Genomic DNA, 27,318 nt, shown 5'->3' with positions numbered 1-27,318 from the left:
CTGGCGGAGGCTTACCGAACCATTGACTCACAGCGGAATCGGGATTATAACATTGTAAAGCAGACTATCCTGGATTACCATGCTATCACCCCAGACTCGTATAGGGCCAAGTTCCGAGACCTCCCATGCACCACAGGGGGGATCGTTTAGGATGTATGCACATAAGATGTCCCAGGCATGTTGGAGATGGCTGGAAGCAGAAAACTCCTTTACTGTGGAAGGTGTTATACAGGCGTTCCTTATAGAACGATTTCTTGCCAAGTGCCCCGCAGAGGTACGGGAATGGGTCCGGGAGCGCACGCTGTGGATAGAGCTGCAGCCCTGGCCGATGAAGCCCTTACTATCTGACCGCAATGGAGGAGGCTTCTGGACAATGAACCACGGCCTTCCCCTGCTCCCCGTCCTTCTCTGATTATATCTGCCCCTCCACCCAGCCGCAGGCCGATGACAATGACGCCTCACAATCCTGGGCCCCAACAGTTCCGACCACGACCTCGGGGTATCACAGAGAGGAGATGTTAAGGGTGTGGGCAACCTGGACATTTGCAGTCTGGCTGTCCCTCAAGGATTCGGAGGGAGCCCCAAGCAGCCCCACCTCGTCCAGTACATCTTGTGCACTCCATCCCACCTGAGGAAGAGCTACCACCGCCCCCACCAGAGTGGACCACCGACCACGGCACCATAGATACCCCTTCTATTGTGTACGGACTCCGGCCTTTGTCCATCAGAAATACACAGCAACGGCATTGCCACCTGCAGGATGTCTTAATTGATGGATACAAAGTGTTGGGATTTAGAGACACTGGGGGCATTCCTGACTATCTCTGACCCCCGTGTAGTTCGACCCGAGGCAATTCACCAGGGCCCGGGAATTCCATTGTCCTGGCTGGGGGTGTTCACAAATATATACAGCGAGCTTTGGTACGTTTGGATTATGGTTTTGGAGAAAAACTGTGTTGGATTGGAGTTATGGGAAGACTTCCTGCAGATATCCTCCTTGGAAATGACATTGGGGAGTTACAAAGTCATTTTGTGGGAGCAGAAGGTCCGTGGGCCTCTCACTCTTCTGAAAGAACAATTGGAGGGAGATATCGCAGATACCCGAACGCCCATCATTCCCTACCTTCTAGAGTTCAGAGACTCTCGCCCAGCTAGCTACCTTGGCTAATGAATATCAGCAAACGGCCCAGTCCAGTCAAAAAGCCTGGTATGACCATAAAGCCAGGACCTGGGAATTTATGGACAAGTGCTCATGATTATTGCAACCCCTGCCACTGTACAAGGAACTATAAACTGGAGCAAAGTGGACTAAAGTGAGCAGGCCAGAGGTCTGTGTAGACCTAATGGCATGCTCACTTATTACGAGGGGGGAGAGGTTGTGATGGTGTGATATGCTATGTGGGTATCATTTTTGTGTATATTTCTATTTTACTTATTTTCAAGGTGTTCTCTTGTAGGATGAGTTATTTGCAATCTGATATTCTCCCCACAGTTCTGTATTATCTTTCCGCAGGGTCAGTGAATGTTGTTTGCGAATATGCTAATGACATGTTGACCTAGCTTGTTGAAACCATGACCCCCCCCCCCCTGCGACCCACCCCCCTAACCTGTGAATGAGGAGAGGGACTTGTAAATATCAGGGAGGTGAGACACAGATCCTGTGTGGACCCATGATGTGAAGAGCATTTCAGAGAAAGAAGAGTATATGGACTATGCTATCCTCTGCTGGATTGTTGGACTTTTATCCTGTTACTGAACTGCATTCAAGTTCTGGACAATTGTATCCTCAGTGTGGTGGATCGTATATGGACCTTTCCTGTTTTTGCCTAAATAAAGGTTCTGGAATTGTTCACTATATTCTAGCTCTGTTGATTGTGATACCAGAGAAGGAACCTGTGACAGTTACTTATTGTATTTATGGTATATTCCCTAAAATGGTGCTACCTGGTGGTCAAATTGCATAGCAGTGTGGATATCGAACAAGCTGAGAAGTGCTGTCAACAGCAGAGTGGCCAATTGAAAGGTGGTTATGTGAGATGGGTTCTTCTGATTTATGGATCGGAGGGAGTAAAAGGCGGTTAAAAGCTGCCACAATGAAGGTAAATCCTAAAACCACCTTCAGTTTGTTGTAGCAGTCTGTATGTACTGAGAAACTAATCAACCCTTTACAAGCAGCTATGTCGTCCTCTAGAAGAATTACAAGGCAGGAAGTGTGCGCACCTTAGAAGCCATATCTTCCATTTATCTGGCCTGCATGATATACAGGGATATCTGATTAATACATGCAAAATATTGTGTAAGTTAGGGCTTCTGGTGAGAGGTGTGAATTTTTTATTTTACCTCTTCATTGCATTGGGGAACACAGGTAACCATGGGTGTATGCTGCTGTTGCTCAGAGGTTGACACTTGGCAAAAATAAAAAAAAGCTGGCTTATTCTCAGCAGTATACTCCCACCGATTAGCACATAGCTTGTGCGTTTTAACTTACCGTCAGTAGGGGGCAAACCTGGATCTGATTCCAGCAGATCTGCTTTTTTTTTTTTTTGCTTCTCCCCCTTAGGTCACCCTGTTGTATTTTCTGAATCTTATCCATTTTTGTCTTTCAGGTTACTCATCAGGGTAACAGGGTGTAACGTGTCACCCAGTTTTCCCAAAAATAAGCTACCGAGAGTGTGGTGCCATCCACGCACCCTCTGGTCTGTGGGGCATGACCTTACTCCCCCCCCCCCCCCTCCCTGTGTTTGTGGCAGCTGGTCGTCGCCTGTTCCCCCACCCCGGCCCTCACCTAGGATCAGACAGTCTTCTGCACCCATGACAGTGCGAGAAGGAGGTAGCATCTTTCCAGTCGCCTCCTCCATCTTGAGGACTAAATCAGGAGTCCCCAGGTGAGGAGGGGAAGGAGTCGGGACCTCTGTCAGCAAGTAGTCCCTCTTTCTTCAATCCCTCTTTAAGGCGGTGGGGGCATCAGCATAGTTGGAGAAAAACATACCTCCTTTCCAGGGTGAGATTTCCAACACTCTGAAAATAACTCTGAATTTAGCCCCCTTGTGTGCTGGCATGTAAATCTGCTCTGGCGCGTGCAGTTTCCCTCAATAGGAGCACTTGTTTCTTCTCTCTCAGCATGGGCGTTCAGCATGCACTTTCCTGGGCCTGCCCCTTCCTTCTCATTCACTACTGCCTCAGTCTCCGGTGTTGCATCTCCTGCTGCAGCTCCACAGCATCATTTTATTTTCTGCAGGACTTGTCTTACGCGAACAGACCCGCTCAGACGAGGCACTGCATCCAGGACTGGGTAGGCTCTGGCCAGGCTGTGTTTCTTCCTTCCGTCCTAGTCTTGGCCCTCCACAGCAGCAGGGCACCTCAGCCCCAGGTCTATACATATGTCCAGTCTTAGGGAGTCTTGCTCCAGTCTCTCTCCATTACTATCCACTACATTACGCCTGTGCTTTCTGCCTAAATTGCAGCCCTTTCATCATGCAAGTTTCACAGGAGCCTTCCTCCTGGGACAAAAGCACACCCCCCTTCCCACAGAGTGGACTGTTATTTCTCAATTAGTAACTGACCTAGCTAAGGTTTTCCAGTCCATGGTACAGGTCCTTGAATGTTTAACCTGTCAGCTGTCACCAGTGCTCCAATCATTTATCAGGACAAATCGCAGACACCCATCAGTCATCCTCAGCATGCCAGATCAAGGATAACGTACAAAAATAGAGCACACTCCAGTTCCTCTTCTAGATCCCTTTCTCCTTCCACATTTCCCATGTTCCCCACGGTATACTACTCTTCCTCCCTGAAGGTGGCCTCAGCTCTTGTGTGAGAACAGATCTCTCAAAAGTGAGGCACTCTGAATGTTGATCTGATGGTGTCCCAGATGAATCATGAAGTCACTAGTTTCTTGACCCATGGCAGTCTGTTATGATACCCTGGTCTTTCCTTAGTATCAGTATCAACTTGTACCTTTTTTCCACCTCTTCCTCTGATCCCCAGACTCGTCAAGAAAATCATGGCAGAAGGAGTTTTCCTGGTGGCCCAGATTGGCCTAGAAGATCCTGGTATGCGGATGTACCCTGGAAATTCCCAGTCTCCCGTGCGCTCTCGCTCTCTCTCTCGCTCTCTCTCTCGCTCTCGCTCTCTCTCTCGCTCTCTCTCTCGCTCTCTCTCTCGCGAGGCAGACTGCTCATCCCAGGTCATACAGACCATGATCAGGGCACAAAAATCTACGTCCTCACGCATTTATCATCAGAAGATCTTCGCTCACTAGTGTAAAGACCGCCCCGCACAACACAACTCCCATGTCTGTTTTTTTTTTTTTTTTCTCCCATCCTGGCGTTCTTACAATCAGTGCTACAGTCTGGTCTGTCCCTTAGTACTCTCAAGGATCAGGTATCTGGGCAATCCATTCTGTTCCGACAGGTCAACACCTTCGTTCATGGTGTTGCTTGCCTAGCATCATCATATCGTTCCCCTGTGGACCCATGGGACCTCAACCTAGTTTTGAGCATTCTTCAGGACTCTCCTCCTTCGAAGCCCATTCAGGACAGTGTCCTCCCTTCTGTCCTGGAAGGTGACCTTTTTTGGTTGGGGTCTTTTCCATCAGATTGGTCTCCGAATTAGCAGCTGTCTTACTGCTCTACTTTCATTATCTTGCCCCAGAACAAGGTGGTCTTTCGACCAGTTTCTTCATTCCTTCCTAAGGTAGTCTCCCCGTTCCACATCAACGAGGATATGGTCCTTGCTTCCTTCTGCCCATCCCCTGAAACGGTCTCTCCATAATCTGGACCTAGTCAGAACCTTAGAGTTGAGTCAATTTTTCAAAATTCTGTTCTGATTACGAGCGGCGAATATGGCTTTTGTAATGTTCGCCGAACACAACCGACCGTCATTGGAGTCGATGGCAGTTGAAATGAACGAATATGTTCGGAATCTATCGTCAAACACACATTCCGCACTGTTAAGGTACCAATATGGCAAATTCAGAATCGGCGACTGAATCCTTCAGACGTTCGGATGTTTTGTCATTCCTGTGGGTTGTTGTAAGGGACTGCCTGCCTCCAAGTCTATCGCCTGCAGGAGTTGTTTGGCCTTAACTGAAGGCCTATAGCGTTAAGTATAGACCTCCCCTTTTGGGGGTGAGGGCTCACTCCACCTGTGCGGTGGGTGCCTCCTGGACTGTTCGCCACCAGGCCTCTGCAACGTAGATTTGCAAGGCCGCTACCTGGTCATCCCTTCACAGGATTCTACAGTGCACTTGCCCAAGCCTCAGCCGATCTAGGTAGAAAGATGCTGCAAGCAGTGGTTGCCGGGCCTGATTTGAGCATGATGGTCTATTCTCTACCTTAGGAGGACTGCTTCAGGACGTCCCATGGTAATGTGTCCCCAAATAAAGCGATTAAAGAGATTTTCCGGCGAGTACCAAAAATCCTTTTCTTGGAGCCTTCATTCGGGGACACAGTGTACCTTGCTGAGGAGCTTTCTTTTCCTAGTGTCGGCCTACTAGTGACAGAAGTATACATGCATGGTTACCTGTGATGGCACATAGAAAAGATTTTTGGTACTCGCTGTAAAATCTTATTTATTTATTTATTTATTTTTTTTATTTGTGGGGGGGGGGGGGATTCTATCCTAATTGGTGAATAAACTCACCAAGTTAGTGACTTTTGGAGACTGAGGAAAATGATCTATTGTGCTTTGTGGGGTATAAATGGGGGAAACAAGCGAGATCTGATTACAAGGCTCCTCTGCTTTTCCATTCAGATGCTATATAGAATCAGTCGTCCTCTCCCCCAGTATACCTTGGAGGAGCTAATCTCACCAGATTTGCCCTATTTTGGAAAAGTGAAAGTAAAACCTGCTTCCCTGTAAAACTGATGAGAATCTGATTTAATGAAATGACATGTATTTAAGTCTTTCTTTTCATCTGCCTTTGCTTTTTGTTCTCAAAGCTGATCAGTCGCTTGACTAAATAAAAAGTGGCTTTATCACTGTATCAATAGCAACTTTTTTTTTTAAAGTCCATGTATAATTTTTGCTTTAAGGTTTAATGCAGAGACTAAGAAATCGAGGAGAGAGAGATCGAGAAAGGGAAAGGGATATGAGGAGGAGCAGCGGTATACGAGCTGGTTCTCGTCGGGATAGAGACAGGTACATATTGCTTTTACTTTCGTTCACTTGTAGTATTACTGTGTTTTTTTGTTCCCCCCCCCCAAGTAACACCGTTTTTATTTTAGGGATTTCAGAAGACAGCTGTCTATAGATACCAGGCCGTTCAGGCCAGCCTCTGAGGGGAATCCCAGTGATGACCCTGACCCATTGCCTGCTCATAGACAGGCCCTTGGTGAGCGGCTGTATCCAAGGGTACAAGCTATGCAGCCGGTAAGGACAGTTCGGCTTAAAAAAAAGAAAAGCTTTCTGTTACACTTTTTTCTTTGTAGTCTTAATGTGGTGTTTTTAAGATGTATAAAACTGACGGTGGCTATTTCTCTTCAGGCCTTTGCAAGCAAAATTACCGGCATGCTGCTAGAATTGTCTCCGGCACAGTTACTACTGCTGCTGGCCAGCGAGGACTCTCTGCGAGCCAGGGTAGACGAGGCAATGGACCTGATTATAGCACATGGAAGGTACAATACACCACCCTGCTGTTATGCTAAGAATCCTATATAGAACGTAATTAAAGGGGGAATTGAAGACTGTTTTTATTTTTTTACTATGAATCTAAGCACTAATAGGTCGGTAATTGGCAACTACCTACCTGTTCTACCAGGGGTCGGCTCAGAGCAGTCATGGACTGTTCCTGCCGACAATTCAGCTACTCCATCAGCTGGGTCTGACTATCGATGTCATGCTGATTGACCGTTGGATTCCCACGGTTCTGCAGCGAGGAGCCTGTCAATTAGCATGACATTGGCAGTCATTCCCAGGCTTGTAGTAAAAAATGAAAGTCTTGGTAACCCCTTTAACATGCCATTATTTTCTCTAGGGAAAATGGAGCAGACAGCATTCTTGACCTTGGCTTGCTAGATTCATCTGAAAAGGTGCAGGAAAACAGGAAGCGCCATGGTTCCAGCCGCAGCGTGGTCGACATGGAGTTGACGGACACAGATGATGGAGATGATAACGCACCCTTATTTTATCAACCTGGTAAAAGAGGTTTCTATAGCCCCAGGCCTGGCAAAAACACAGAAGCACGGTTAAACTGTTTCCGGAATATTGGCAGGTAACAGCAGATCATCAGTGTTTTCGTGTATGCGGACCGCTCTATAAATTGGCAGATTATTAATCATTGTCCTGTGTCCACCTCCAGGATTCTCGGCCTGTGTCTGTTGCAGAATGAATTGTGTCCAATCACATTAAGCAGACAGGTTATCAAAGTTCTTCTGGGCAGAAAGGTAAGTGCACTCTCCGATTTGGTGGTCTTTTAATTGAAATAAAAACTAGGAGCAAATCTAAAAATCTATCACAGATCTTATGGGGGATGGAGCTTTGTGTAGAAGCTCCAAGGGGAATTTTTACTGTTCTCTTAAGTGACCTCCTATTCTGTCCACGTTTGTTACGGGCAAGCAGCATTTATGAAGGAATGATTCTTCAAGAGCACACAGCTTCCTGCTTTTTTTTCAGGGAGGCAGCGCACTCCTGAAGATTGACATTTTAGAGCAGCTGTGGTGCCGCTCGTCCAAATTGTACTCTCCCAGGTTGCTGGCTGGGGGCGCAGGGGCGTTGACCCTGGTCTGATCCAGCGATCTGGACCGCTTCAGAGCAGCACGAGCAGGCTGTAAACCAAAGAGCCTGCTTGCTCCTTGCCTAGGTAACAGGCCAGGCTGGCTGTGTTCCCAAGCAGATTGATGCCTAGGTTACCAAATAAGTGGTAAATTACAAAGTTGCCTTTTTTTACAAGGACTTTGCAATTTTACCAATTCATGAACTCAAGACAACCCCTTAGTTACATACAGTCATGGCCAAAAGTATTCACACCCCTGCAATTCTGTCAGGTAATACTCAGTTTCTTCCTGAAAATGATTGCAAACACAAATTCTTTGTTATTATTATCTTCATTTAATTTGTCTTAAATGAAAAAACACAAAAAGAATTGTCCTAAAGCCAAATTGGATATAATTCCACACCAAACATAAAAAAGGGGGTGGACGAAAGTATTGGCACTGTTCGAAAAATCATGTGATGCTTCTCTAATTTGTGTAATTAACAGCACCGGTAACTTACCTGTGGCACCTAACAGGTGTTGGCAATAACTATATCACACTTGCAGCCAGTTGACATGGATTAAAGTTGACTCAACCTCTGTCCTGTGTCCTTGTGTGTACCACATTGAGCATGGAGAAAAGAAAGAAGACCAAAGAACTGTCTGAGGACTTGAGAAACCAAATTGTGAGGAAGCATGAGCCATCTCAAGGCTACAAGTCCATCTCCAAAGACCTGAATGTTCCTGTGTCTACCGTGCGCAGTGTCCTCAAGAAGTTTAAAGCCCATGGCACTGTGGCTAACCTCCCTAGATGTGGACGGAAAAGAAAAATTGACAAGAGATTTCAACGCAAGATTGTGCGGATGTTGGATAAAGACCCTCGACTAACATCCAAACAAGTTCAAGCTGCCCTGCAGTCCGAGGGTACAACAGTGTCAACCTGTACTATCCGTCGGTGTCTGAATGAAAAGGGACTGTATGGTAGGAGACCCAGGAAGACCCCACTTCTTACCCCGAGACATAAAAAAGCCAGGCTGGAGTTTGCCAAAACTTAACTGAAAAAGCCTAAAATGTTTTGGAAGAATGTTCTCTGGTCAGAAGAGACAAAAGTAGAGCTTTTTGGGCAAAGGCATCAACATAGAGATTACAGGAGAAAAAAAGAGGCATTCAAAAAAAAAAACACGGTCCCTACAGTCAAACATGGCAGAAGTTCCCTGATGTTTTGGGGTTGCTTTGCTACCTCTGGCACTGGACTGCTTGACCGTGTGCATGGCATTATGAAGTCTGAAGACTACCAACAAATTTTGCAGCATAATGTATGGCCCAGTGTGAGAAAGCTGGGTCTCCTTCAGAGGTAATGGGTCTTCCAGCAGGACAATGACCCAAAACAAACTTCAAAAAGCACTAGAAAATGGTTTGAGAGAAAGCACTGGAGACTTCTAAGGTGGCCAGCAATGAGTCCAGACCTGAATCCCATAGAACACCTGTGGAGAGATCTAAAAATGGCAGTTTGGAGAAGGCACCGTTCAAATATCAGGGACCTGGAGCAGTTTGCCAAAGAAGAATGCTCTAAAATTCCACCAGAGCATTGTAAGAAACTCATTGATGGTTACCGGAAGCGGTTGGTCGCAGTTATTTTGGCTAAAGGTTGTGCAACCAAGTATTAGGCTGAGGGTGCCAATACTTTTGTCTGGCCCATTTCTGGAGTTTTGTGTGAAATGATCAATGTTTTGCTTTTTGCTTCATTCTCTTTTGTGTTTTTTCATTTAAGACAAATTAAATGAAGATAATAATACCAAAGAATTTGTGTTTGCAATCATTTTCAGGAAGAAACTGAGCATTATCTGACAGAATTGCAGGGGTGTCAATACTTTTGGCCATGACTGTATGCATGCTGCTCTGATGTATGCTTTTCTTTAATAATCTATTTTCACTTATGTTAAGGTGAACTGGCATGACTTCGCGTTTTTCGATCACGTGATGTATGAAAGTTTGCGGCAACTGATTCTGGCCTCCCAGAGTCCTGATGCAGATGCGGTGTTTGCATCCATGGATCTAGCCTTTGCAATAGACCTGTGCAAGGAAGAAGGTGGTGGACAGGTATGGCTGCTAATGATTGTCCCACACTGCCTGCATTGGGAAAGCTTCATAACATTGCATACACATACAGAGGACGCAAAAGAATTATATATTGTTATTCCAGCTTAACTGGGTCTATACTAATGTATCCTGGTTATTACATTATATTTGCTAATCTCAGCTAAATCTGACACTATGATTTTGTATGTTTAATATGTAACACTTCCACGAGAGCTGACATATATTTACATCAAAGGTAGTGTCCCTGCCTTTGATGTGGGCCCCCACTCCGTGCCCACATTTTTCACCACACATGGCTAATTTAGTGTTCTAGTGAAATACATTTTTTTTTTTCTTTAGAATTTGCACTACTTTTGCATTTTCGACACGCTTCCAGTTTTTCCTCCTTTCCAGTGCATCATGATAAAATGAATGGTGTCAATGTGCAAAAAACAAGCCCTGGAAAAATGGTTGACTTTTCCAATAATGGGAGCAAAAAAATAAAAACATTAAAAAAAAAAAAAGCCCCAGATAATCGCAAGGTCGTGAGGCAATGCAAATATGACATCTATTGGCTGTGTATGGTGTACCTATATAAGGTCCGGGGTGTGGAGAAAAGATGCAGAGCCTTTTATTCCTTACTGTGTTTCTCCTCAGGTTGAACTTATCCCCAACGGTGTAAATATCCCTGTAACCCCTCAGAATGTGTACGAATATGTCAGGAAATACGCCGAACACCGGATGCTGGTCGTAGCGGAACAACCTCTCCATGTGAGTTGTCATTAATTTTGAAGTGTAGTAGGTGATTATCCTCTACCTATCGGGTGGGATTTACTCTGCTTTTGTGCAGATTTTGGGTTACATTATGACTCCATATTAGTAAAATGCAAATTGACGCTGGTTGTCATGAGATGGAGACACAAGCTGATGGTTACAGAGCAAAGCTCGTATTCTGAGCCTCCGAAAATGTATAGGACCCTGCTGACTTCTATTTGGAAGCGTTGCTTGTGCTTAGACATCTTACCATTACTGAGGCTATTGGTGGTGCGCAGACCCCTTACTGAGGCTATTGGTGGTGCGCAGACCCCTTACTGAGGCTATTGGTGGTGCGCAGACACCTTACTGAGGCTATTGGTGGTGCGCAGACCCCTTACTGAGACTATTGGTGGTGCGCAGACCCCTTACTGAGGCTATTGGTGGTGCGCAGACCCCTTACTGAGGCTATTGGTGGTGCGCAGACCCCTTACTGAGGCTATTGGTGGTGCGCAGACCCCTTACTGAGGCTATTGGTGGTGCGCAGACCCCTTACTGAGGCTATTGGTGGTGCGCAGACCCCTTACTGAGGCTATTGGTGGTGCGCAGACCCCTTACTGAGGCTATTGGTGGTGCGCAGACCCCTTACTGAGGCTATTGGTGGTGCGCAGGCCCCTTACTGAGGCTATTGGTGGTGCGCAGGCCCCTTACTGAGGCTATTGGTGGTGCGCAGGCCCCTTACTGAGGCTATTGGTGGTGCGCAGACCCCTTACTGAGGCTATTGGTGGTGCGCAGACCCCTTACTGAGGCTATTGGTGGTGCGCAGACCCCTTACTGAGGCGGTTGGTGGTGCGCAGACCTTCTTACTGAGGCGGTTGGTGGTGCGCAGACCCCTTCCTGAGGCGGTTGGTGGTGCGCAGACCCCTTACTGAGGCTATTGGTGGGGTGCAGACCCCTTACTGAGGCTATTGGTGGGGCGCAGACCCCTTACTGAGGCTATTGGTGGGGCGCAGACCCCTTACTGAGGTGATTGGTGGGGTAATAAGTAATAGGCAGTGCCCTAAGCTGAGCGCTGTTTGTTCCCTTTTGTTTCTGCCCCACTGTGAGCGGAGTCGAGCCATTTTCAACAGGAACCACAGGGCTGAACTTGTCTACACCTTCATTTTAGTAAACATTTGGGTCTTGGCACCGAGGTACCCACTGGTCAAAACTTAACAAGTTTCTGTGACATGTAAGATTGATAAAATGAGTAGTACATGGTGTATCACAAAACCTGAAATGATGCATCTTGCACTTTCTGTAGCATACATCAGTAAAATGTCTCGGGGGTCTCACTATAGTTATACCATATGTACCTTGCAGGCCATGAGGAAAGGCTTACTGGATGTGCTTCCAAAGTCTGCGCTGGAAGATTTAACAGCTGAGGATTTCCGTCTGCTTGTGAACGGCTGCGGAGAAGTCAATGTTCAGATGCTGATCAGTTTCACATCCTTCAATGATGAATCAGGTAACAGGGCTGGATACTTACCAGGTATGCCTGTAGCAGAAATAAATGTAGAATCAGAGTAGATCCGTCCATTATTGTTTGCATTGCAATAAGTCAGAGAAGCTGCTGTGAACCTGGAAAAACCTATGATGTGAGAATTAATAGTGCTAGAAAAAAAATCCTTTAGTCACGAACGGTACAGCTTATACTGAACAAAAAATGCTCGATTACGGCCTTACTAATGTAGTGGGAGGTTTGATAATGTTCCAGTTTGTGTAATCGCTTTACAATTAATAGAACGGTCAAAGGGAAAAAATCCCAAACTTCTCTGAAGACTCTCTCCCGATTAGCTGTTCCCACCAGTAGGCACTAGGCACTTTGTGCATTTAACACTTGGCCACATAGTCTGCTGCAACTGATTGAGCCGGAGATCCCGATCTGTGGTGACCATATGCCCGTAAAGGCCCAGATAATGCACTGAATATACATAGATTTAACTTACTTTAATGATGCATTTGATCTGCGATTGCCTTAAAATCAGCCTGGTAATAAACTTTTTTTTTTTGTTTGTTTGTTTTTACAGGAGAAAATGCTGACAAGCTATTACAATTCAAACGCTGGTTCTGGTCCATAGTGGAAAAGATGAGTATGACCGAGCGACAAGATTTAGTAAGTGATCTTTCCTTTAAGTACAAAATGGAATCCTATAATATCATGGCTGAATCTTGTGAAGTGGATCTGTCGCCAGAATTCACAATACATTTAACATGATCAGTGGATCTATAAACCTGACAAAACTGGTGTATATACTTTGACAATCCATATTCGAATAGCAGCATAATCCTGATCCTTTTACTAATCCCACTATACAATGAAATGGCTCGGGAGTTCCAAGTGCAATTTAGTCTTTCTACCCACCCAGCCTGACAGCTGCAGCTTGTGATATCCCTGCAGCAGGGAGGAGGGAACCTGAGGAGCGCTGGCAATCAGGCTAGGTGGGTGGAGATTGAATTGTTTTATCCTAAGATAGAGGAGAAGGGGGAGAAAAAAAAATGCTGTCCATCTGCAGGTTACCAGTGATATGCTGCTTGTCACCGCTCTGTGTATACAGAGCAGATGCCATAATTTGCTCCCCCCCAATGCAGAGGCAGTGATGTGAATAAAGTTAATTTTTCCCCCACAGCGTTCGGCTACGTGCAGGCGTCAACCAGCATAATAGCCCTAATTAAAAGGATTGTACTGCTATTTTGACATGGATTTGCACTTACACCAGCCTCATCAGGTCTAATGTATCTATTCAGTCATGGTGCATACGTGTACTGTGAAATCTGGGGATGGATTCCAGGTTTCCAGCAGAATCAAAGCTATAAAGATTCATTTAAAACATGGCTATATCTAATGGTTTGTTCTCTCGCTAGGTATATTTCTGGACGTCAAGCCCGTCTTTACCTGCGAGTGAGGAAGGATTTCAGCCCATGCCATCCATCACTATCCGCCCGCCAGACGACCAGCACCTCCCAACGGCGAACACGTGCATCTCCCGCCTCTACGTCCCCCTTTACTCCTCCAAACAGATTCTCAAACAGAAGTTGTTACTTGCTATTAAAACCAAGAACTTTGGTTTTGTGTAGAATAGCGTGCTACTCTGTAATATACCTAGCAACGAAGAAAAAAATAAATTGGGTTTTGTAGATCTTTTTCCATTTGTCAATCCAAAACAAGATATGAAGGTTAATGCTGTCATACCCACTGGTGGTCTGTCAAGGACCTTTTTACTGTGGGTGCTCCCGTCACGGGCACAATCGCCAGTGGGGTGTAGACCATCCTCAGTACGGTGAAGGCACAGACACAAGCTCCACATTACCCCTGGCACGTTCAGATTAACTGTTAAGCTAGGCTGTGCCCATCCCAAGGAACCGGACAGCAAACAATGATTACACTGTGACGAATAGTGAGAAGACCAGGGTAATACGATTGACTATTCACTTACTGCCTTTGTGAAAACTGCTTCATGGCTGTCTCTTGGAAGGAGCAAGTAAGCAATTGCAATGTAAAAACGAAATTATGATCCCTTTTTTTTTTTTTCTATTTTTTAGTTTGTGTGGGAATGTTTGGGTACATTTTGTTTGTTTTTTTTGCTCCCATGCTATTTAATTTGTAGTTTGGCTACTGTGATGTACATGATGTATATTAAACTTGTAAAAGTGATATCCAGATATGATATATCGATCTTATGTTGCACTATTTTGTTTTGAAGTGTCACTTGCCTACAACTTGGCCTGACCAAGGCTCTCTCCATAGACTGGAACAATTGTTAACCATGGGCTCTGATCATTTGCATGTACAAATACAGCTGTCATTTTATGTTATATGCACTCGAAAAAAAAAATAATTTTTTTTTGGGCCATTCACTTTACGATGCTTTGTCAATTCCTAAGCAAATGGGGGGGGGGGGGGACATACAACTCGAAGCCGATGTCTACTGTTTTTACTTTAAATGGAAGCGTTTAGTAAAAAATGAAACAAAACAAACTGAAAAAGTTTAGTCTGTCTTTACATTATTTCCTAAAGTTAAGGTTTATTGCTGTTTTGCCTTTATCGTGGGACAGATTTTGGGGGGGGGGGGGGAGGGATGCTGACACGGCATCAGATGTGTGTGTGTGTGTGTGTATATGTGTGTGTATATATATATATATATATATATATATATATATATATATATATATATATATATATATATATATATATATATAATCAGCACAAATCCTCTACTTTATCTTCGGGTGCAAAGCCCAGACAACCCGTCCATTGGTTGTTTTCAGTCCATATGTTTCACAAAAGCAGGCAGCACTCCATATTGTTTGAAACAATATGCAGGTGTTTATTAAGCCCACATCTCCATGCAACGTTTCGGCTCTGACTGAGCCTTTCTCGAGCCTGAGCTTGAGAAAGGCTCAGTCAGAGCCAAAACGTTGCATGGAGATGTGGGCTTAATAAACACCTGCATATTGTTTCAAAGAATATGGAGTGCTGCCTGCGAGAGAGAGAGAGAGGGGGATTCGGTGGTGAGAGAGAGAGAGGGATTCGGTGGTGAGAGAGAGAGAGGGATTCGGTGGTGAGAGAGAGGGGGATTCGGTGGTGAGAAGCAGCCTGACGTTGTACTACCTTCTGGCTACTGCACTGTTCCCACCACTGCAGGAGTTGCTGCTACAGCACCGCAATTTGTGGTGATTGCAGCACTGCAGAAGTGACTTCCTCCAGGTATGAGAGTAGTGCGGTGCCAGCCTGCAGAGCTGCAGCGTTCAGAGCACCGCAGTGTAAACATCGCGCTCTGCTGCATCAGCGTAAAGTCTCAGACATCTGCATAAGGCTTTACACTAACATAGCAGAGAACTAATGGCCATCACATGGGACACAGCCTGCAGAGCTGTGTATCTAATGCCCATCATGGGAGGATACAGCCTGCAGAGCTGCATATCTAATGCCCATCATGGGGGGGTGGGGTAATACAGCCTGCAGAGCTGCATATCTAATGCCCATCATGGGGGGGGGGGGAATACAGCCTGCAGAGCTGCATATCTAATGCCCATCATGGGGGGGTGGGGAAATACAGCCTGCAGAGCTGCATATCTTATGCCCATCATGGGGGGGGGGGGGGGGATACAGCCTGCAGAGCTGCATATCTAATGCCCATCATGGGGGGTGGGGGAATACAGCCTGCAGAGCTGCATATCTAATGCCCATCATGGGGGGTGGGGAAATACAGCCTGCAGAGCTGCATATCTAATGCCCATCATGGGGGGGGGGGGGGGGATACAGCCTGCAGAGCTGCATATCTAATGCCCATCATGGGGGGTGGGGGAATACAGCCTGCAGAGCTGCATATCTAATGCCCATCATGGGGGGTGGGGGAATACAGCCTGCAGAGCTGCATATCTAATGCCCATCATGGGGGGTGGGGGAATACAGCCTGCAGAGCTGCATATCTAATGCCCATCATGGGGGGTGGGGGAATACAGCCTGCAGAGCTGCATATCTAATGCCCATCATGGGGGGTGGGGGAATACAGCCTGCAGAGCTGCATATCTAATGCCCATCACGGGGGGTGGGGGAATACAGCCTGCGGAGCTGCATATCTAATGCCCATCATGGGGGGTGGGGGAATACAGCCTGCGGAGCTGCGTATCTAATGCCCATCATGGGGGGTGGGGGAATACAGCCTGCGGAGCTGCGTATCTAATGCCCATTATGGGGGGGGGGGGGATACAGCCTGCGGTGCTGTGTATCTAATGCCCATCATGGGGGGGGGGGGGAGCATACAGCCTGCAGAGCTGCATATCTAATGCCCATCATGGGGGGTGGGGGAATACAGCCTGCAGAGCTGCATATCTAATGCCCATCATGGGGGGTGGGGGAATACAGCCTGCAGAGCTGCATATCTAATGCCCATCATGGGGGGGTGGGGAAATACAGCCTGCAGAGCTGCATATCTAATGCCCATCATGGGGGGGGGGGGGGGATACAGCCTGCAGAGCTGCATATCTAATGCCCATCATGGGGGGTGGGGGAATACAGCCTGCAGAGCTGCATATCTAATGCCCATCATGGGGGGTGGGGGAATACAGCCTGCGGAGCTGCATATCTAATGCCCATCACGGGGGGTGGGGGAATACAGCCTGCGGAGCTGCATATCTAATGCCCATCATGGGGGGGATACAGCCTGCAGAGCTGCATATCTAATGCCCATCATGGGGGGTGGGGGAATACAGCCTGCAGAGCTGCATATCTAATGCCCATCATGGGGGGTGGGGGAATACAGCCTGCGGAGCTGCGTATCTAATGCCCATTATGGGGGGGGGGGGGATACAGCCTGCGGTGCTGCATATCTAATGCCCATCACGGGGGGTGGGGGAATACAGCCTGCGGAGCTGCATATCTAATGCCCATCATGGGGGGGATACAGCCTGCAGAGCTGCATATCTAATGCCCATCATGGGGGGTGGGGGAATACAGCCTGCAGAGCTGCATATCTAATGCCCATCATGGGGGGTGGGGGAATACAGCCTGCGGAGCTGCGTATCTAATGCCCATTATGGGGGGGGGGGATACAGCCTGCGGTGCTGTGTATCTAATGCCCATCATGGGGGGGGGGGGGAGCATACAGCCTGCGGAGCTGTGTATCTAATGCCCATCATGGGGGGGGCTACAGCCTGCGGAGCTGTGTATTTAATGCCCATCATGGGGGCATTGGGGGGGATACACAGCACCGCAGGCTGTATCTAATGCCCATCATGGGGAGAGGAGAAGGCACATTCCCTTTAATAGACGACAGGGGATGCCAAAGAACTGGGCTTTGCTGGTGTATGCCTGAGGATGCATATTCAAGGAATAGTTCAGCAATACTGGGGGTTGGTACATAAAGAACAGATTAGAGAGTCCACAGACTTACATGGGCTCTAAAGGGGTCATAAACAGTCGTCATAAACAGTCATTGCTTTGGTGGTTTTGCTACCAGAAACAGAACAAGAATTGTATTATGGCACTGCAGATGCCTGTGCTGTGATAACAAGCAGGACTGGCATTAGCCACCTGGCCAATATCCTGCCATCCATGCAGTAATGGTTCTAAGCCACACAGGGTTATGTCGAGGTGGCGACCAAAAGCTGACGTTACAGTATATTTTTTGCACAGTTTTACTTTAAAGGGGTTGTCCATGCATGGCATGGGGTTAAAGTCTGCAGGCACACTACACCATTGGGTGTGTTGTCAGAATTTACTTGATTGGGACTGCAAGCATGCAGTCACATTCCAACTAGACTTGCGTGGCCTTTCTCAATGCAAATAAACAGGCATAGCCGGATACGTCTAGTTGGAATGTTGTCGAAAGTATACAAATCGCATACCTGTGGTCAGGTGACCACTCGTTCACGACACTGGAGAATCCTGACAGTGCACAGTGTATGGATTTCCAAGTCTGCAGTCACATAGTTTATAGGCTTTCTATTCATCCCGTCCATCGCAATATGCGCATGCTTGATAAGCTGCGAGGTTTTGAGCGATTGAATTTTATTCGGACTCCCATGACAGCACTACGAGAGAGGGGATCCGCCCTTCAGGAACAGGAAACCTACAGAGATACAAAAGGGCGGCACCTCTCCCTATGCATCAGTTGGTTTCCTGTTCCTGGAGGGACAGGATCCTACAGATGAAATTCTCCGTAGTGGATCCCAGGCCGGCCGGCCGAATCTGGTAGCGGGGGGGTCTCCTACCTCGGCCGGTGCGGATGTTCCTGGAGGCGCCACGGTGGTCCTGGCTGGACTGCACGTCGGTGGCGTATGGCAGCAGGGAGCAGGGTCCGGAGGATTGCCTGATCTCCATTCTATGCCGGCGTTGGTAAGTATATGCCCCCCTTGGTTCTTGCAGCGATGCGGCGGTGCAGTGGTGGAGTGGGGTAGCGGTGACGGGAAAGCGGCGCCGACCGGAGCGCTGTCGCACATCTCCGGCGTCCTGCACCGCTCTCAGGAGCGTTTCCGGAATGCTGTGACGCCGGGGGCGGAGTCGGCAGGCGCTTCCGGGTTACTGGATGGCTGCGCATGCGCAGTCTATCCAAGATGGCGGCGCCCATCGATCCTGGACACCGGATTCCCCACTAACTACCGCTGACCTCCCAGCTGCGGTCTGGTCAGCAGAAACCAATGGGATGACGCCAGGCAGTCTGCTGACCGGAACCCAGGGGGATTTAAGCAGGTGTCGGATTTAGAGCCCTGCTTTTGGTCACACTTCCATCATGGAGAGTGGTGGTGAGCAGCCTCAGCTACTGGAGGTGCGACAGAAGCCCTTGGAGAAGGAGCATGTCAGGAGTGACCAGTCCAGCCGCAAAAGCTCGTCCAAGCAGGGATCGAGAGCTTCGACTGGGAAAGAACCCCCTCGTGTTCCGGTACCTTGATTTGGCGTACACTGGTAAGTGATCTACGTGAATGTTCACTCAGTGACGCGGGCCCCCTTATACTTTGTCATTCTAGGGGAAGAGAAGTGCAAAGACGAAACATAAGGAGTGCGCCCTGTGTGGAATCCCTTTACCAGATTCTTACCCTAAAAAATTATGTGCCCCCTGTATACAACAGACGGTGAGGTCTACAGGTGTGGTAGGGGTTAAGGGACATCAGGTCGGATAGATGGTATCACCTTATTGTCCTCCCCTAGGTAGCGGAAGAATCTGCAAATACGGCTAACTTAAAAGAGATGATCCGTATGGAAGTAAGGGAATCCCTGCGGTCTCTATCCCAGGCGGGAAGTTCAAAACCTAAAACTCCCTTAATCTCTGAATCTTCGGAGGAAGAAAAAGAGGAAGGTTCCTATGGCTCTATTCCCTCTTCCTCGTCATCGGAAGAGGACTCTGGCCGGTTTTGTCTACCGCTGGACCGAGTGGACAAACTAGTTAAATCGGTCAGGGGTACCATGGGCCTGGAAGAGCCTAAAACACAACCTTCCAGGCAGGAAATAATGTTCAGCGGATTAGACCATAAGAAGCGCAGATCCTTTCCGGTGATAGATAAAGTTCAAGATTTAATTCTCCGTGAGTGGAAGAAACCGGAGAAAAAAGGCTCGTTACCACCAGCTTTAAAACGCAGGTATCCCTTTGAGGATGCAGCCGTTGATACCTGGGACAAGGCCCCTAAGCTAGATGCAGCGGTGGCGAAAGCGTCCAAAAAAGCCTCATTACCCTTTGAGGATATGGGGACCCTTAAAGATCCGCTCGATAGGAAGGCAGACACCTTCCTTAAAGGTACCTGGGAGATGGCGGCCGGATCTCTGAGACCAGCGGTGGCCGCAACGTGTACAGGCAGATCCTTAATGGTCTGGCTGGATCAGTTAGAGTCACAACTTAAGGAAGGTGCATCCAGGAATACAATCCTGAATGCGCTCCCAGTGATTCAAGATGCTGCGGCCTTCCTGTCGGACGCTTCACTGGATTCCGTCAAAATGGCGGCCAGAGCAGCAGGTCTTTCCAACGCGGCTCGTAGAGCCTTATGGTTAAAATGTTGGTCTGGTGACATCCAATCAAGATCCAAGCTCTGCGCTATCCCATGTAAAGGGGAATATCTCTTCGGACCAACTCTGGATGACTTGCTTGAAAAAGCAGGTGATGATAAGAAGAAGTTCCCTAATCTGCCATCAGCATCTTACCGTCGCCCCTTCAACAGAAGGAGGTTTGGTCGCGGAAGGAAACGCGCGTCCTCACCCTCGAGAGATAATTTCAGATGGGAGGATAGACGCAAGAGAGGTACGGGCTATATGTTCCGCCGTTCCTCAAAAGAACGTAAAAAGTCAGACCAATGACTAGCAATCCCTGTGGGAGGGAGATTGGCAGCCTTCTCTTCCGCATGGTCTGACATCACTAATAGTGACTGGGTCCGAGGCATTATATCAGACGGTCTGAGACTGGAGTTTGACCATTGGCCTCGGGATAAGTTCAAATTAACCCCCTTACGTTCCTCCTCTATTGAACAAACGGCTTTGGAAGCTGAAGTCACCAATTTATGTCTTAAAAAGGTGCTGATTGAGATCCCAGATTCAGAAAGAGGAAGAGGGTTCTACTCTTCTCTGTTTCTGATTCAAAAACCAGATAAGTCATTTAGGACCATCATTAATCTTAAATCTCTTAATGAATTCCTGGTTAATAAAACCTTCAAAATGGAGTCTATCAGTACTACAATAAAGATGTTGTTCAAACACTGCTTTATGGTAGTTGTAGATCTTAAGGACGCATACTATCATGTTCCTATCCATGAGAACTTCCAGAGGTTCCTGAGGGTGGCGGTGTCTATAGAGGGAATTGTTCGTCATTTTCAATATCGAGCCCTTCCCTTCGGCATTTCTGCAGCTCCTAGGGTATTTACCAAGGTAGTCGCTGAGGTTATGGCATATTTGCGAGAATCCGATATCCTCATAATACCTTATCTGGATGATTTCCTTATTGTGGGGAATTCAGCAGGTCATTGCCTTTCACAAGCAAAGACAGCCATAGCCAAACTAGAACATCTGGGCTGGATTATAAATTATGACAAATCCCGTTTACAGCCCCTAAAAATTCAGAGATTCCTCGGACTGTTATTAAATTCAGAGACCCAACAATGCTGTCTGCCGCCTGATAAATTACTCCACATTCAACAACAGGTGTTGAAGGCGATTAATAAACCATCCATGACCCTTAGACAGGCTATGTCACTGTTAGGATCCCTAACTTCGTGCATTCCTGCCGTCCGTTGGGCCCAATTCCATACCAGACCTTTACAGTTTGAGGTTCTGGACAATGATAGAGCCTTACAGGGGTCCTTGCAGGGTCAGGTGACGTTAAGTCCAGTAGTACTTACATCTCTCAGATGGTGGCTAGTGGAAGGCAATCTGTCGGCAGGAGTTCCCTGGGTGACACATGTGACTCGTGTAATAACAACTGACGCCAGCCCTACGGGATGGGGGGCGCACATGGGTGACATCGTAGTTCAAGGGCTATGGGACCCTCAAACATCAGCTTCCTCCAATCAGAGAGAGTTAATGGCTATTGAACTAGCAGTTAAAAAACTCCTCGTGTATCTACAGGGTCACCATGTCAAGATCCTCTCCGACAACCAGGTGGCAGTAGCCTACGTAAACCACCAGGGTGGTACACACTCCGAATCTCTGATGGAAGTAGCAGACCGCCTTCTCCAGACAGCAGAGAGCAGTTTACTATCTTTAACTGCTCTACATTTAAAAGGGAAAGAAAACATAAAAGCGGACTTTCTAAGCCGCAACACCTTAAAACAAGGGGAATGGTCCCTGAACAGAGACATCTTCGGTCAAATCGTCCACATGTGGGGTCATCCAGACGTGGACCTGTTTGCCACCAGGGACAACAGAAAAACAAAAAAATTCTGTTCTCTGAATCCCAGGGAGAATCCGTTGGCAGTGGACGCCTTCCTGATCAAATGGGACTTCCGTTTGGCTTATGCGTTTCCCCCGCTGGGCCTATTACCTCTTGTGGTCAGGAAAATAAGGGAGGACCGAGCAAGGGTCATACTGGTCGCCCCTTTCTGGCCCAAGAGAGCTTGGTTCGCGTGGCTCAGGACCATGTCGGTGGAAGACCCCTGGGTACTTCCGGACATTCCCAATTTACTCCATCAAGGTCCGATCACCCATCCGCAGGTGAAGGGGCTCCATTTGACGGCATGGTGTTTGAGAGGTCATTATTAAAAAACAGAGGTTTTTCCCCAAACTTAATTGATACCCTTATGAAGAGTAGAAAAAATATAACAACAAAGATCTACTCTAGAACCTGGAGGAAGTTCTTGGCCTCTTCAGATTTCAGAATTGAAGAAGGGTTACCAATTAACCAAATTTTAGAATTCCTGCAGAAAGGGTTAGAGCTAAACCTATCCACAAGTACACTAAAAGTACAAGTCTCAGCCCTGGGGGCCCTGTTTTCTTGTAACGTTGCTAATAACTATTGGGTATCAAGGTTTATAAAAGCTTCCAGTAGAGCTAGACCTATACACAAGAACAGGTCGGTACCTTGGGATCTCAACCTAGTCCTGTCAGCCTTGACTAGAGAACCGTTTGAGCCCTTACATTCTGCTTCAATTAAATTATTGTCCCTCAAGACAGCGTTCTTGGTAGCGATAACATCTGCTCGTAGAGTAGGGGACATTCAAGCACTCTCTAGACTCTCCCCATATACAGAGTTTTTACAGGACAGAGTAGTCCTAAAACCGGACCCCGCCTATTTGCCAAAAGTCGCCTCACATTTTCACAGATCACAGGAGATAGTGTTACCATCATTTCTCCCTAACCCCTCTAACGCTAAAGAAGAACTACTCCATACATTAGATGTTAGGAGATGCCTGTTAGAATACATCACAGTCACTAACGCTTGGAAGAGAGAGGATGCGTTATTTTTATCCTTCCAAGGTCCTAGGAAAGGGCTTAAGAGTTTCGAAGTTCACACTAGCGAAGTGGATTAGGGAGGCTATCTCTCTGGCTTATACTGCAGGTGGAGGTCCGGCTCCGCAGAATCTGAGGGCGCATTCCACCAGGGCCATGGCTACATCCTGGGCGGAAAGATCTGGAGTATCAATCGACCAGATATGTAAGGCAGCTACGTGGTCGTCCCCTTCCACCTTTTTCAAGCACTATCGGTTGGACTTGGGGTGCTCCTCTGATCTCACCTTCGGGTTAAGGGTGCTGCAAGCTATAGTCCCTCCCTAAGGTAGTTTTACATCTCTGTAATTCTCTCGTAGTGCTGTCATGGGAGTCCGAATAAAGCATTAAGCTACTTACAGGTAGCGGCATTTTTCGGAGGCCCATGACAGCACCCTTAGTTCCCTCCCTATTCACGTGGGGGTTGCACTTCCTATAATGTATATAATGAGATATATATAGATCTCACGAGTGGTATTTGTATTGGATTAGTTTTGTATATAAACTGTATATAATATTTGTGTGCTACTAACCGCGGTAGTCCTCTCAGGCTCTAATATACAACTGATGCATAGGGAGAGGTGCCGCCCTTTTGTATCTCTGTAGGTTTCCTGTTCCTGAAGGGCGGATCCCCTCTCTCGTAGTGCTGTCATGGGCCTCCGAAAAATGCCGCTACCTGTAAGTAGCTTAATGCTTTTCTCTAACCTGCCACTCATTTTGATTAGTCTGTTTCTGTTCAGCAGCGTCCTGCCTGCATTATAGGTGTGGGAACTTCACTTCCTAGCACTCATTTCTCCTGCTGTTGTCCAATGGCTTGCCTATCCCGAACCGAAGGGCTGCAGTCATACATTATGGACCTTGTCTCACAAATGTTTATGTATACAATTGACAGCAGAGAAACCAATACTTACCACCATAGGCAGTTTTTAAGCAAGATCATGTGTGAGTAGGAACCAAGATGGGGAAGCCGTGAGCTGCCATTAAGGTACCGTCACACTAAGCGACGCTGCAGCGATACAGACAACGATGCTGATCGCTGCAGCGTCGCTGTTTGGTCGCTGGAGAGCTGTCACACAGACCGCTCTCCAGCGACCAACGATGCCGAGGTCCCTGGGTAACCAGGGTAAACATCGGGTTGCTAAGCGCAGGGCCGCGCTTAGTAACCCGATGTTTACCCTGGTTACCAGTGTAAAATGTAAAAAAACAAACACTACATACTCACCTTCCCCCGGCGTCCGCTTCCTGCACTGACTGAGCGCCGGCCCTAACAGCAGAGCGGTGACGTCACCGCTGTGCTGTGCTTTCACTTCAGTGCAGGAAGCGGACGGCAGGGGATGCGAATGTGAGTATGTAGTGTTTGTTTTTTTACATTTTACACTGGTAACCAGGGTAAATATCGGGTCACTAAGCGCGGCCCTGCGCTTAGTAACCCGATATTTACCCTGGTTACCAGTGTAAAACATCGCTGGTATCGTTGCTTTTGCTGTCAAACACAACGATACACGGCGATCTGACGACCAAATAAAGTTCTGAACTTTAATCAACAACCAGCGATATCACAGCAGGATCCTGATCGCTGCTGCGTGTCAAACTCAACGATATCGCTAGCCAGGACGCTGCAACGTCACGGATTGCTAGCGATATCGTTTAGTGTGACGGTACCTTTAGACAAGGTACAGCTCCGTATAATGCCGATATCCAGCCACTGCCAGAGCGGATAACGGAGATTATTGATTAGTGAACGTGCTCAGATAAGGTGTTATCTGCGCATGCTCAGGTGCTAAGTGTCTTCGGTGTGCTCAAAAGAACATGTTCGAGTCCACGTGGCTGCATGTCTTGAAGCTGTGTGACAGCCACAACACATGGAGGGATTGCCTAACACAGGCCACATGGGCACATAGTGGATGGGATTTCTAGAATCCTCTAGATTATTCTACCCAAACAGGCAGCATGATTCAGAGCCAGGCTGTATGAATATTTGACATGTTCCCTTTAAATATGGGAAAAAAAAAAAACTTTCTGCACCAAAAAAAATAAAATTATTCTGCTGCTACTACATTAAAGGGCTGAGGATTTTACATGTGCCAAATATGCAAGGTGCGAGCCCAGCCTTATTTCTTGCAGTTACCAGAATATCTGGGGAAAAAAAACATTGATTTATGTATAACGGTACATGGCCATGATCAGGAATTGTCGTCGGTTTGACGCTGTGTATTTATGCAGTATCCAACCCGCAGTGGATAGATGTTACAGCATAATGGACGGGATTTCTAGAAATGTGTATGTGCGCCTGCGGATCACCCGCACAGACTGACATGTGGCGCGTCTTTCAGGATCGCAGCAGGTCAATCTCCTGCAGAGACGCTCAGTCTCCACAACAGAAAAAGTAATCAATAGAAATGTATAGAATGCAGTAATTCCACACGGTTCAGTGATCACATGCGGATTCACCTGCATTCAATGGACGGCAGCGCTGTGGACGCAGCGAACAAGTTCTTCATTAAAAGCGTTGTTACATCCAGACTGTGGGCACAGCCTAAATTATCTAGAACAAAAATAAACCAGTTGGCACCTATATCTGTCGGTGGCATCTCTGGCTGTGCCGGTGTATAGGTGGCATCTATGGCTGTGGTTCTGTGTAGGTGACATCTATTGCTGTGTATAGGTAACATCTATGGCTGTGCTACTGTAGGTGGCACCTCTGGCTGTGTGGGGGTAGATGGTATCACTGGTGGTGTATAGGTGGCATCTATGGCTGTACCTGTGTATAACTGACATCTATGGCTGTGTATAGCTGACATGTATGGCTGTGCCAGTGTACAGGTGACATCAATGGCTCTGCTGGTGTACAGGTGACAACTATGGCTGACCTGTGTACAACTGATATCGATGGCTGTGTATAAATGGCTGTGTTGGTGTGTATCTGACATCTCTGGCTGTGTATAAATGGCTGTGCCAGTGTACAGGTGACATCTATGGCTGTACCGATTTATATCTGACTGTATCAATGGCTCTGCTGGTGTACAGGTGGCATCTATGGCTGTACCTGTGTATAACTGATATCAATGGCTGTGTATAGGTGGCTGTGCCGGTGTATAACTGACATTTATGGCTGTACCAGTGTATAGCTGACATCTATGGCTGTGTATAAATGGCTGTGCCAGTGTACAGGTGACATCAATGGCTGTGGTGGTGTATAGGTGACATCTACAGCTGTAGAGGTGGCATCTATGGCTGTACCTGTGTATAACTGACATCTATGGCTGTGCCCGTGTACAGGTGACATTTGTGGCTGTGCCGTTTGTGGCTGTGCTGGTGTAGAGGTGATATTTCTGGGTGTGCCGGTGTATAGGTGACTTCTATGGCTGTGCTGGTGTACAGGTGCCATTTGTGGCTGTGCCCGTGTACAGGTGACATTTCTGGCTGTGCCGGTGTACAGGTGCCATTTGTGGCTGTGCCGCTGTACAGGTGCCATTTGTGGCTGTGCCGCTGTACAGGTGCCATTTGTGGCTGTGCCGCTGTACAGGTGATATTTGTGACTGTGCTGGTGTATAGGTGCCATTTGTGGCTGTACAGGTGACATTTGTGGCTGTACAGGTGACATTTGTGGCTGTACAGGTGACATTTGTGGCTGTACAGGTGACATTTGTGGCTGTGCCGGTGTACAGGTGACATTTGTGGCTGTGCCGGTGTATAGGTGCCATTTGTGGCTGTGCCGGTGCCATTTGTGGCTGTACAGGTGACATTTGTGGCTGTACAGGTGACATTTGTGGCTGTGCCGGTGTACAGGTGACATTTGTGGCTGTGCCGGTGTACAGGTGACATTTGTGGCTGTGCCGGTGTACAGGTGCCATTTGTGGCTGTACAGGTGACATTTGTGGCTGTGCCGGTGTACAGGTGACATTTGTGGCTGTGCCGGTGTACAGGTGACATTTGTGGCTGTGCCGGTGTACAGGTGACATTTGTGGCTGTGCCCGTGTTCAGGTGATATTTGTGGGTGTACAGGTGACATTTGTGGCTGTGCCCGTGTACAGGTGACATTTGTGGCTGTACAGGTGCCATTTGTGGCTGTGCCCGTGTACAGGTGACATTTGTGGCTGTGCCGGTGTACAGGTGACATTTGTGGCTGTGCCGGTGCCATTTGTGGCTGTACAGGTGACATTTGTGGCTGTACAGGTGACATTTGTGGCTGTGCCGGTGTACAGGTGACATTTGTGGCTGTGCCGGTGTACAGGTGACATTTGTGGCTGTGCCGGTGTACAGGTGACATTTGTGGCTGTGCCCGTGTTCAGGTGATATTTGTGGGTGTACAGGTGACATTTGTGGCTGTGCCCGTGTACAGGTGACATTT

At 47.5% G+C, this 27,318-nt stretch overlaps 1 protein-coding gene across 10 annotated transcripts in view; it reads left to right on the top strand.

Annotated features, from left to right (window-relative positions):
* UBR5 (ubiquitin protein ligase E3 component n-recognin 5) overlaps nt 1-14,466 on the top strand; it is a 131,399-nt gene extending 116,933 nt beyond the window's left edge. For all 10 annotated transcript variants that reach the window (XM_077270989.1, XM_077270987.1, XM_077270996.1 and 7 more), the window contains 10 exons: nt 6,036-6,141; nt 6,228-6,372; nt 6,487-6,617; nt 6,977-7,213; nt 7,301-7,385; nt 9,638-9,793; nt 10,430-10,543; nt 11,888-12,032; nt 12,595-12,680; nt 13,430-14,466. In XM_077270989.1, coding sequence (XP_077127104.1) covers nt 6,036-6,141; nt 6,228-6,372; nt 6,487-6,617; nt 6,977-7,213; nt 7,301-7,385; nt 9,638-9,793; nt 10,430-10,543; nt 11,888-12,032; nt 12,595-12,680; nt 13,430-13,642 — 1,418 coding nt within the window. In that variant the 3' untranslated portion in view covers nt 13,643-14,466. The remainder of the gene's footprint in view (nt 1-6,035; nt 6,142-6,227; nt 6,373-6,486; nt 6,618-6,976; nt 7,214-7,300; nt 7,386-9,637; nt 9,794-10,429; nt 10,544-11,887; nt 12,033-12,594; nt 12,681-13,429) is intronic.
* Nucleotides 14,467-27,318: the final 12,852 nt, after the last annotated feature.

Source organism: Ranitomeya variabilis, chromosome 6 (assembly GCF_051348905.1).
Source record: "Ranitomeya variabilis isolate aRanVar5 chromosome 6, aRanVar5.hap1, whole genome shotgun sequence".
NCBI lineage: Eukaryota > Metazoa > Chordata > Amphibia > Anura > Dendrobatidae > Ranitomeya > Ranitomeya variabilis.
The sequence above is the reverse complement of the archived record's forward strand: the minus strand, read 5'-3'. Positions and strand labels throughout refer to the sequence as shown.